We start from the raw sequence: 13,210 nt of genomic DNA on the forward strand, positions 1-13,210 counted from the left end.
ATGTGAAAAGGAAGGAGAAAATGAAGGAAGTCGGAGCTGGAGAAGAAAGAGGGGCACAGAGAGGAACAGCCGGGGAGAGAGCAGATGAATCCCATGGAGATGTGGGGGAACTCGGCCCTGTGTAACCTCAGGCAGCCCTAGGTTTGGCACAGAGCTGACTGTGTTTTTCTTTCTGGGCTTCTGAGGGGCCTCTTTGACATCAGTGATTCCTGCTTGTGCGTTCCTGTGTGTATCCTGACCATAAATTCCTTTACTGATGGAGGAACTTGATGGAGATTTTTCAACAAATTATCAGGTCTAACACTCATTTTAAATAATATCTTCCCCCTTCAGGTTTTATTTGTTAGTGCAAGAAATAGAATGGATAGATAAGAAAGTTATTTTGGGGCGTAATTTTACTGAATGAAAGGCATAGGGTTTATTTGTTTTCCCCTTTAAGAGGAACTTAATGTTATATTCTGCAGGCATGAAAGTGAACCAAGAGAACAAACAACAATCCACCTATCATGATTGTATCATGTAAGATCAAGAACCATCATTTATAGAGAGAACTAATCTTGTTGATGGTGAACTGTCCTTATGGGTTAAAATTATGTTTATTCAGCAAAGTCTAATTTAACCTGTATTGTAAGTTAGGTACTTTGGGAAAAGCTGTGCCTTTGCAAGGTTCAGTTCAGTTCAGTTCAGTTCCTCAGTTGTGTCTGACTCTCTGCAACCCCAGGGACTGCAGCATGCCAGGCTTCCCTGTCCGTCACCAACTCCCGGAACTTGCTTAAAGTCTCAAGGTTAGAGTTCTGTTAAGCTTCATTTTTCAGTTTAACTTAGGCCAGGCAGACTCAGGCCTGATGGTGATGTGCTCCTGTTTTTTTTTTTTTTAAGTTTTTATTTTACTTTATTTTTTTGGCTGCACTGTGTGGCATGTGAGATCTTAGTTCCTCAACCAGGGACTGAACCCTTGCTCCCTGCAGTGAAAGCACAGAGCCCTAGCCACTGGACAGCCAGGGAATTCCCACTCTTGCATTTTTGAATTAGGGACGAAATAGAGCAAATAACTGAGAATATGCATATTGATTCAAAGTCTGACTCAGTTAGTTACTATGTATGAGCTGGGGCATGTCACTTAATCTCCAGTTTCCTTATACACAAAATGCAGATAATGGTAGTATTAAGCATATAGTTTTGACCTTATGAGAATTAAATAAAATGATATATTAAAGACCTAACACAATACTTGGCTTTCAATTAGGGCTCAAATACATAGTTACGAAGTTTGTAGTCTGTATTGTTGTTCAGTCGCTAAGTCATGTCGAACTCTTGCAACCCCATGAACTATAGTCAGGCTCCTCTGTCCACGGGATTTCCCAGGCAAGAATCTGGAGTGAGTTGCCATTTTCTTCTCCAGGGGATCCTCCTGACTCAGGGATCGAACCCACATCTCCTGCCTAGGCAGGCGGATTCTTTATCACTGAGCCAGCAAGAAAGCCCATAGTATTAGATGTAATTATTTTTATTGTTCTTGAATGGTGTAATTCAGAGATTGGTTAACCATGGTCAATGAGATTTGTCTGGACCACACCCTGTTTCTGTAAATACAGTCTTTCTGGAAGACGGCCTCATCCGGCCTCATCCTCTCGTTTGCTTATTGTCTGTGGCTGCTTTCACGTTACAACAGCAGAATTGAATGGCTATGACAGTTTATATGGCCTACAAAACCTAAAATATATACTATTTGACTCTTTACTGAAAATGTTTTCTGATCTTCGGCATAGTAGAAACAGAAAACAGTACAAACTTAAGTCATACAGATTTGCTCTTGAATTCTGCTCCTTGGTTTGGTGAAATTGAGTTAATTTCCCTCTCGGCTCAGTTTCCTCATTGGTTATGATGAGATAAATAGATGGTTGTCGGAATGTAAATAAATATTTGCATCTGTATCTTCTTTCTGCTTTTCTCTCCTATAGTAAGGAAGGTAGGCTGAAGGTTCTGGGTTTAATTTCATTGTTTTCCCCAAAAATGTCAAAACATTGCTAATTTATCATTTATAGACACACCTACCTATCTACCTATAAGTGGTTAGTTGTACTTTATTTGAATTCTTAGAACCAAGAAGGACTGCTCAAAGCCATGAGCAACAGAAGCTGTTACTAAATTTAAATAAAAAGTATTCTTCTCCAAGGGGAAAATAGTTTGTCTTTCAAAGTCATTAAAACAAATTTCTTAAAGAACATTAGATAAGTACACCCATAGCTCCAATATTTTACTTATATACTTAATATAAATTGAGATAACTTGCTATTTGCATCATGATTATGATTTGTACTCCTTTTGAGTGGTCTTAATGGGTTTCTGGACTCGGTCTGATCTATCTGGTGAATGGGTAGTGGACCAACTGTGAGTAATAGCTTCTATCTTCTACTTCAGACAATTTCAGGGATGAATTAACCATAGCTGAGTCCTCTGGTGATTATATTTGAAGGCTAAGTATAACATACATTTTCATGCAAATCACTCTTCTTTCTCTTCAGTCTTGAAAATGTTTAGTTTTCCTAAATGTGTCATACTCAAATCATTCATGAATAACTATTTTCTGTTTTCCTGCTAATTTAGGAAAAAACCATCATCTCATTTTTAGAAATTAAATACTTGCAGATATGTCTCATTTTAGAGGTCAGAGAGGCAAATTCAAATTATTAAATGTGCACATGCTGAGCAAATTAGTTTTAATTTTTATCATTGTTTTAAATTTTTTTCATTTTCTTTAAAAACAAATTCTTCATTTGCTTTTCTAAGTTGACTTGATTCCCATCTTTCGGATATTCTTTTTTTATACACTCTATTGTGAACCATGAGTCTTCTAATGTAGATTTTAGTAGTAGAAACTGCAGATAGTGATATAGAACATTTTATCTAATTTTAATTTTTTCCCCTTTAAAGCTAATTTCCAAATGCTGTTTAACACTTTTGCCAATGGTGGTGGCATTGCTTCAGGGGACCTCTGTCAGATGCAGTCTCACGAGAGGCATCCCTGGGTAGCAGTGTCAAGTTATCCACATGTTATTTAGGCCAATTTTTGACAAAGTTAGTAAGTTCCACAAAATCAACATAAATTTTATAAAAAAGGCAGGATAATTCTTCTTGAAACGTCTTATTTCTATTATTTTTTTTTAAAAAGTATTTCCATTCCTAGTCTTATCATACTTAGTGATGTCTTAGATATAACTCGCACATAGTAGACCTCGCTAATAAGCCTGTTGAGTTTGCAACACTGGTATCTGAACTTGATTTAAATATTTATTTAGTGGTATAACCAAATAAGGCACATAGTCCGTAAACCAATGGACCCTTCTTAGATCCATTGTTCATATAAGGAGAAAAGTAGAGATTGGGAGGCCTGAATCCCATAGCTGATTTGGATGCTACTTGGTCAGGTGACCTTAGATAATTTATTTAAATTTTCTGACTCTTCATCACCACTTCCACTAATAAAGAGCCTAAACTGCATGGTGTCTAGGCTCCTCTAGCTCTTAAATATATTGACTATGTTTCTTTCTGTTCTTTCCATTTCAATACTTTTGATTGACCACTTAGGCTAAATAAATAGAACTCATACAAAAAATTGGGCTAAACAAATGGAACTTATACAAAGAATTTCTCTTTTACATATCCAGACTGTAGAATGCTTTTTTTTTTTTTTTAAGGTCTTCTACAGCTCCTGCAGGAATGATAATGACTGTCCATAACTGTCTTGGCAGAGTTGAAAAGAATTATCTGCAGCGTGCTTCTGAGATTGATTCTGTATGAAACATGCATTCTGGTTGGAGGGTCTCAGAAATATATTTAGATGTGATCATGTAGTATGAAGATATCTTTATTTTAAAATTGTTACTGACTATAACGATACCATTTTCTACTGAGGAAGCATAATGATTTTTGAAAGTGAAAGTCACTCAGTCATGTCTGACTCTTTGTGACCCCATGAACTATACAGTCCAAGGAATACTCCAGGCCAGAACACTAGAGTGGGTAGCCTTTCCCTTCTCCAGGGGATCTTCCCAATCCAGGGCTCAAACCTGGGTCTCCCTCATTATAGGTGGATTCTTTACCAACTGAGCCACCAGGGAAGCTAACCATGATTAATTACCAACTGAATAAAACCCTTGATCAGGTGTCTTTGGTTCACTTTTGATTTCAGTTACCTGCATTGCAGAGTTCCGAGTTGTCTTCTACTGCTGGTGAAATTGGGTCCTAATTGTCTAGAGTATCCTTGATACCATACCCTTAATTAGACTTTTATATCTTCCTTATTTCTTTCTGCTTCCTGGCATCATTTCCCACATTAACAGCCTGCATCCCAGTCCTTGTCTCAGCTCTGCACTTGGGGTCACCTCAACTAAGACAAGATCATCTGAATAGTAGCATATTATTACCTTTCAATATCTGAAATCTATGTAAGATAGGAAGTACAAATCGTACTCTTCTCTAGAAGCCAGAATAAACACTCTTTTAAGACCTCATAATCTTAATTATAAATAAAAACTTAAATGACCTTGGCTCATTTTCAGCAAAAATCTAGCTTTTAAAAAAGAGAGCTTTCTCTGCATTATGCATTCTACATCTGTTTGGCCTTTGAAATTTTAACCCTTCAAGGACTTGAATAGTGGGAACATTTGTTTTTCAGGGAGCCTAGGGGCTGTTTAAAAGAGCAACTTGATATCTTGAAACAGCTAGAAACTACAAAAGAGGGGCCGACTTTGAGAAAAAAGGCCACAGCAGAAATCCTTCCTATTGATATCAGACTCTTGGTCTCATATCTTAGAAACTCCTGAAATCATTAACTTGATTTTTCTCATAAGATCCCCATATAAGAGTTAAAGCTTTTATTTGAAATTCATCTAAAGAATTTAAGAAACTGTGTGAATTGTGGGTTCCAGAATATTCCTTGCACAGGAAATTATGCCTTGATTCATCAAAGCCTTGACTGGATTCCCTAGCACTCAGAGAAGCATAGCCTTAGACTCTGCAAAGATCATTGACTCTAAGTGTTCATTATACCCTTGAGGGAAAAGAGGCTTCAACTAAGACCAAGGACAGATATTAGCAGCAGATGTAGGTTTTCTGTCTCAGTCTTCTGCTCCAGTGGAATCACAGCAAGTCCTGAGTTTCCAACTGGATGTGAAAACTCCCTGTAACATTGTTGGCTCAGGTGGACATCTGGTGTTAAATATCAAAAACAAATAATAGAACCAAGACTGATGGGAATACCACTAAGGGAAAATGGGAAAGCTATTTGTTTTTGCAAACTGACTACAAAATGATAAAATTTAGCATTTAAAAAATGATAAAAATTAACAAAGAAGTTCTGTTCTATTGCATATTTACTGTGAGAAAAGGAGTATTTCCTGTCATGTCAATAAACAAGGATGTCATCAGTGATTGCAGCCTTCCACCGTAAGCTGGTGAGCCCTGAGGAAACTCAGGAAGGAAAGAATACAAGCCATCTAGCAGCCATCAGACTGCAGCTACTCCCTATGTTGAGCCCTGAGGAAATTTCAGATGTGAAAACACAGGATACTGGCCCCAGATAGCTGAGGTGTGTACCAAAGGAATGATTTCAGTGAGCCCAGACTCTTGCATCCTCCAATACATAGAAAAGTGCTAAATTCCTTAACCTGACATATCTGCTTTCTTTGGCAGTAATTTTTTGATGTTCCTGGTTACCTGCCCTTTGTTGCAAAACTCCTATACATCCTAACTCTTCCCCTCATCTCCTTGGAGCAGTTTCTTGTGGCTATCTGAAATGCAGTACCCTGGGCTGCAGTCCTCATTCTGCCCCAAGTGAAACTTAACCTGCAACTCTCACGTTGTGCAAATTGTTTTCAACAACTGGGGAAAATATCCATTAAGAGAAAGCTTAGTCATATTATACTGTTCTCAGTTTAGAACGACACAGTTAAAGTCACAGATGTTTCTTTCAAAACCGTCGTTGTTACTGTGGATTAAAGCTCAGCATTAAGTTATAAAAGTTTATATAAATTATGAAGTGTCTGAAGGCACCTGTTTTTCTGTGGATCATTTGAACAATACCGGGAGGATGTTTCTTGCCCTCAGATTTCTTCCCGCATTGTCTCTCTTGTGTTTAAAATTTTTGCCTTTGGTTTATCCTCATGGTGGGCAGCTGAAGGGATCTGTGAGAGACAATGAGTTATCAGCTTGAGTTACTTATTTGTTGTAGTTGCTCGGTCATGTCTGACTCTTTGCAACCCCATGGATGGTAGCCCACCAGGCTCCTCTGCGATGGGATTTCCCAGGCAAGAAAACTGGAGTGGGTTGCCATTTTCTCCTCCAGGGAATCTTCCCAACCCAGGGATCGACCCCATATCTCTTGCATTGGCAGGTGGATTCCTTATCATTGAGCCACCTGGGAAGCCTGAATTCCTTGTTAGAATTATTTACTAGAGCTCCAGAAAAGAGGAGAAACTAGAGGGAATGGCGCATAATGTAAATAAGTATTGATGTAAATAGAAAAAAACCAGTGAAGGGAATTCTCCACTATGGTAAGAACAAAACAGAAACAAATAGTTGTCAAAAATGAGAAGCATTCAAAAAAAGGACAGTAGAAGCTGTTGAATAATAATGTTGCTTAGCCCTCAGTTTTGTCTAGAATTTGCTCTGATGGCTAATAACGTATAGAGGCTTTTTTCTTTTTGATATCAACACATCTACAACATTTATAAGTATTTCATAGGTTATCACGCACAGTTATAGCCATGATCTCATTTAAGCAATGTGGTTAGTTAGCCAAGACAAGTACTAGTAGTTCCACTTTAGAAACAAGGAAATTGAGGCTCAGGGAATGACTTGTCCACGTTCAAATAATCAGTGCACAGAGGACTAAGATGGGGACTCGCATCTTTTGGTTCTAAGTCCAGTGTTCTTTCTCCTACACCAAACTGAGCAGGGGACAGAGTTTCTGCTTCAGGGTCAGATGACCCAGGCTGGTACTCATCACTTTTGTTGCCAGCTCTGTGACCTTGAGGCACGTCACTAACCTCTCTGAATCTCAAGTTTCTCCATCTGTGAAAAAGAGGGAGTAATAATACATACCTGTAGGCTTGTGATGTTTCCATCAGGTGAAGCAAGCGAAGCAAACAACTTACTGCCTGGCAGTGAGATAGGTTCTCAGTACATGGAGCTGGAAATACCTGGAAAAGATCCTTGCTATCCCTACTTCCCTTTCCCTACATTTAGAGGTGAAATGATGAATCAGAGCAACTTTCCTGTCTATTCAATGATACAGCATCTCTACTTTAAATAATTCTTGAAACTAGCTTGTGTGAAAATGTGTGTGTGTGTATGTACCTATGAATGTCTTTGGGTACACCTGTATATGTGTACCCACAGATGGGACCAGATACGGTGATGGAACATGGAGCATTTGTCTGCTACAGATAACTAGAAACTGGGCCGTCACCATAAATCTAACTCAAGCGGGAGGGTGCTAGCTCTTGTGACTGAGCTCCGGAAGCGTAGGCTTTGTACTCTCAGAATGCCTGGATGGTACCTAGAGCTCCAAGCCTGATCACTTGGGAGGTTTCAGGCAACTCTCTTTAGCAGATACAGCTATAGACTCACAAAACTGCCTTTATTTTTGAGTATAGTTTATTTACAATTATTTATTCTTTCTCAAAATCGATTTAGCCTTGATTAAGATCATAACATAAAATAATCTTCACTCTATGTGTTCCATATGGCACGGAATAATTGAACACTTTATAAATATGTTTCATTGATGCACAAGTGGAGAAAGCACCCTTTGCAAAAGCAGTTACAGTGACTTAGTTGAATTTTTCTATGGTAACACTTCAAAAAATGACCATGAGATGGTGCTGTGCCCAAGTAGATTAAGCATGTTTTAAACAGGTTTCTCTATGACACTTGATTCTTTTCTTCAAATGTGGAAGAATCTACCATTCGACTTAAAGTAAAATAAGATTGGTCACTCTACTTTAATATTGACTAGGAATGAGTCTTTTAATCACAGATCCATAAATAAGTCAAGGACTGTTTCACTGGAGTAAGAGGTATGTTAAAAAGCCTTAGTGGGAATTGCCTGGTGGTCCAATGGTTAGGATTCCCGTGCTTTTGCTGCCAAGGGTGTGGGTCCAATCCCTGTTCAGGGAGCTAAGATCCTGCAAGCTGTGTGATGGGGCGAAAAAAAAAAAAAAAAAAAAAACCCACCCAAAAAACTTAGTAGTCCGAAAATCCCCAGACTTAACAAAGAGCCCAAAATTACCATTTTATTTAGGGTCAATCACATATGTAAAAGGAACATTGCTTTCATCACCCTCATAGAATTGTGTTAGTCTTCCCACAAAATTAGGTAAACTTCCAGTTTATTTAAAGAGCTGACACCTCTGTTACATTTTAATCTGCTTTGACAGCAATGGAAGATCATAGAAACGTTAGAACATGAAATTCACATTTAAATTGACATGACACAAACATGCACATGTGTATATACTAATGTTTTCAGTAATGACTCTTGCTTTCCTCCATATAAATATATAAATATTGAATAAAGTGCATGGGAACATGTCTGTACAAGTATACAGATACATGTTTGTCTATATACACTTGAAGAAATAATTATGGAGAGAAAAACATACACATTTGTAATATATATGTAGTCAAAAGACATATCAGGCAGTATTTATGTTCATTCTGACCAAGATTGAGTATATGGGCGTAGAATCTGTAGTCTTTACTATATAATGAGATGTGCAGAGTTATAAACTAAGGCGAAATACATTAGAGCAGAGACTTTTAAACCTTTGTATCAGTTAGTACGGTATAATCATTAAAATAGTTCAGTTCAAATGGAGCCTAGGTATTAGCAGCTTGCCATAAATTCTAGCTTTGAAAAAGACACCTTTCAATGTACTTAAAAGGACATAATCATTAATAGGATAGCCCCAAATGCATTTCCAAACTACACAATGGTATTTCCCACATTCTTTATTTTCAAATAGAGTTTTTCTCCCAAATGTCGTAGAGCAGAAAACTATTTTTGATTCACAGGGAGGCTTCAGTATTGTACTAACATATCTAACATCTGTTCCAATAAGAAAGTGCAGTTTAACTTAGAGTAATGTAATATCAAGGTGAATTAACTGCTGTTCATCTCTGTCTCTTTAGCAAACTTTCCTACAAAATATTACATTACCACTTTTTTAGGGGTAGGGAGTGCAGCGTCAGTGAGTAATGAGCTTGTTTTTAGGAAAGTGGAGCAAAAATTTCGCTCAGTATTTGGTAGTCAGAGTTGGGGTCAAGGTTGACGTGCGTATTCCTAAATTAATTTGCAGATTTTGACCTTCAGTGGTATTTTACCCCCTCCTTCATTTGGTGGGTATTCATGGGCAGCCAGTCAGGAAACTAACTGAGAAGACGATCCTCAGAGTAGAAACAAACCTGTTTCTGAGCCAGATGAGAAGGAAATTAATTGAACTGTCTCTAAATGTCTGTTAATTACTATCTTTGATAAGGACCATTGTAGTTAGGTTATTTTTCTTTAAAGGCAAAGATCTTGTTTTAATTATTTTTATAACTTTATACTTAGGGCATTTTGTCACACGTAGTGTACACTCAATCACCAGTTGTGAATCCAAAACTGAGCAGTTTTAGTAAATAACATACATTGATCTGAAAGCATTGATTTACCTAATGGATACCAACAGGAGGGTCACTGCGTTTTACAGAGTTGTCCTAAGACCCCACGGACTGGCATGCTGCAGTCCACGGAGTCACAAAGAGGCGGACAAGACTGGGCAACTGAACAAACCAACCTAAGACTCTATGGCTGTCAGTAGCCAAAAAACCTGAGTTTGTTCCTCAATCCTGACAGTTACATCAATACTGCTTTACTGCTCAGAGGAGCGCATGCACAATGCAGTCATTAAAGGGCAAGATACCAAACACTTCTACGGTGCTGCTTAGGAGAAGCGAGTTCTAGAAACGTATCTGGTAATGTCTGATTATCCTTTTGATAGGTTTACCTAGTAGAGCAAACACCAGACAAGACCACACTGGAAATTCAGAATAAAGCACAAGTAGTAGAAGAGAAAGCAGCAATAGTTACTAAATAACATTTAAAATCTTGTTCACTTCTGAGAATTAACTTGAAGTGCAGCAAATGCCAGCAGCTCTGTGAATATTTGAAAATGGCATCTATGGAAAAGCAGGAATGAAAAAGTTGTCAAGTATTTCTTTTAAGTATCATAGCAATACAGATTTCACAACACTGTCCTTAGTGTCTTTTTGTTGTTGTCATTCAAAATATGTATCATGGTAAGTTTTAAAGAGGATTTTTCTTTATGTAAGAGGCCATTATATGTAACCAATATTTCACTATTTAGAGCTATTTTTATTTACAGCAAAAGGTACCCAACTCATGCCATCAATTAACAACATAGCAGTGAGGTTTCCACTTGAAAATAGAAGATAATTTAGATTTATTTATGGCCTCATTGTAAATATACAATAAAAGCTAATTATTTTAAAGACACATCATTTACAATGTTAAAAATAATATCGTAAAGCTCACAGCTGAAATGCTGTCAGAATATTTTTGAAGTGCACGTTTTGTGGCATTGAACCCTGCTTTTCATTGACAGAATAAAATGAGGCATATAGATATTATTGTTGGTTCCACTAGACTGGCCTAATTTTCTCCAGTCTCCCAGTTTTTTCCCCTCCCAGAGAGGGAAAGCGGACTCCGTGTTGCCCTCCACGGTTGCTATGGCAACCAGTCCATCAGACACAGCTAACCTTTTCATTCACTGTGTTGCTACCGTCTGCAGGAGCATCTTCTGAATGCTCTTTTCCTAGAGCAACCATAGTGCAGTCATTATCTGTCGTCTTGTCATCTTTCTTCGAATTCTTTTTTGGTCCCATTTGGAGTTGACTGGACTTGTAGGCCAAGGCCGGAATAGTGTTCACTAAAATTAACTGCAGTGGTTTTTTGTTTTCCTTGTACTGACACTGAATATACCTGGAAAAGGCCGACCTATAGGTCTTATTGAACAGTGTATACACCAGCGGGTTGACTGCTGAGGAGAGGTAACCGATCCAAACGAACACGTTGAGCAGGCCTTCGATGACATCCCTGTTGCAGGACTCTTTGCAGATGACAGCCATTATGTTGGTGATGAAGAAGGGGCACCACATCACCACAAACAGGAAGAAGACGATGCCCAGCACCTTGCAAGCCTTCTGCTCGTTGCTGATGGACTGCATAGTCCTCCTGCCGTAGGAGCCTGGCTCCCTGTGGATGGACCGCTGGAAGAGCTTTTCCGAAGATAGGGAGCTCTGAGGCAGGAAGCTGAAAGAAGCTAATTTGGTCCGTGTTCCAGGATCACTCACACACAAAGTGGCTTCTTTCTGGAGCGACTTGATGGTGAGAAAGTAGGTGATCACCATGATGGTTAAGGGAATGAAAAAGGCCACGAAAGAGCCAATGAGGACAAAGTTCTCATCCGCGAGTAAGCAACTCCCCTCCTTAAAGACTTTGGAATCGTCCTGGAGCCCAAAGACTGGTATTGGCATGGATATACCTGGAGATGGACGGAAAATGAGCCACGATTACTAAGGAAGTGAGTATATGAAGGCAAGAGCATTACTGCCTAGTGGTGGCTGTTAGAACAATTCTATATCAGCGTTGTTTAAAAGCTTAACATATACTTTCAAAGAGAATTAAAATTCCCTTGGACTTGCTTGTCTGTTTCATTAAGTATACATTACATAGTTCCTTACATTTATATTGTCCTACATAGACAATCCTTTACTTCTAAAGAAATAGCAATAAGTTAACTTTTCTTATGCTATGTTTTTCCGATTATAACATTATACTTATTGATTGAAGAAGAAACAGGCTGAGACTGAGATATTAACTGAAGAAGAAACAGACTAAGACAAAAAAAAATGACCAATGATGCCATCACTCAGAGATAATCATCATTAACAATTTAATGATGTTTATTTTAGATACACATACACACACCATGCACACACATTTAAAAACAAATTCAGATTCTATTTCATGTACAATTCTATAACTGTTTTTGACCTTATGCATCACGAGCATGATTTATACAAATAACTTCATAAAATTAAAAACTTAATGTATTTCTTTCTAGAAAATTAGGAAAATGAAAAAAAAAGTAACAAGTTACGAATAATAACATGTATTCTTGCCAGTTGGGGCACCCATAATTTGTTTTTTCCATAGTTTTAGTTTTCCATTTACATGCATATGTAAATATATATATATATATATATGCAGGCAATATTTTATGTATAGCTTTAAATCTCCTTTAATGTTAAATCATAAAACTGCATCTATTTTTAAGCATTTTTGAAAAATACGATTTTCTAATGTGAATTTAAAGTAACTTTAACCTGTTTTGATTCTTTTTTTTTTTTTAAGCTTTTTATTATGGTAAACTCCTGATATATACAAACACCACAATACAAAATCCTGCACAATGAGCCTATCACCCAGCTTCAACAATGATCAGCTGGAGGCCATATCCCATATCCCCACCTGCTGCAACCCTCCCATGTTATTTTGAAACATTCCCAGACATCATATCTTTCAATATGTAAATATTTTAGTGTGTGTTTATAAAAGCCATGCACTCTTAAAAATCCTGATATTATCATGATACCATTCCCATTCCTACATAGAAATTTAATATTTCTCTAATAGTATTAAATACAGAGTGGGTATCCACATTCATAATGTCCCATAAAAGTTATATATTTTTTATAATAATTTTATAAGTAAAGCATTCAGAAGGGTGGATTACAAATAAATTAGCAGCCACGGGCTTTTCTTATTGACAAATATAAGATTTTGGGACAGAATGAGCCAAATATATGGGAATTTGAGTCCATGGTCAAGTTGCCTTGTCACTCAAGCTTGAGGAACTTTTAGAGTTGTTAGGCTCAGGCAGAGGAGGAGCAGAGGGGATAAATGCAACAGTTGGCCTCTAATCACGCTAGTTTCTCTCCCATGATGATACGACTAGATGGCCACCACCATCACTGTACAATTTTGGGGAAGTGGGAATGTCTTCCTTTACTGGTCTGGCAATGGTCAGGCCCGGAAATCATGTTTGTCATAAAGGAAGAATCAGGATGATGCAGAAAGAAT

The 13,210-nt window shown here is 37.7% G+C and overlaps 1 protein-coding gene across 2 annotated transcripts in view; it reads right to left on the reverse strand.

Moving 5' to 3' along the window:
• Positions 1-8,292: 8,292 nt before the first annotated feature.
• Positions 8,293-13,210, reverse strand: part of HTR2A (5-hydroxytryptamine receptor 2A) — a 62,739-nt gene continuing 57,821 nt past the window's right edge. For both annotated transcript variants that reach the window (XM_065901884.1, XM_065901883.1), the window contains one exon: positions 8,293-11,609. In XM_065901884.1, coding sequence (XP_065757956.1) covers positions 10,810-11,609 — 800 coding nt within the window. In that variant the 3' untranslated portion in view covers positions 8,293-10,809. The remainder of the gene's footprint in view (positions 11,610-13,210) is intronic.

The sequence above is a fragment of the Muntiacus reevesi genome, chromosome 11 (genome assembly GCF_963930625.1).
Source record: "Muntiacus reevesi chromosome 11, mMunRee1.1, whole genome shotgun sequence".
NCBI classification, from domain to species: domain Eukaryota; kingdom Metazoa; phylum Chordata; class Mammalia; order Artiodactyla; family Cervidae; genus Muntiacus; species Muntiacus reevesi.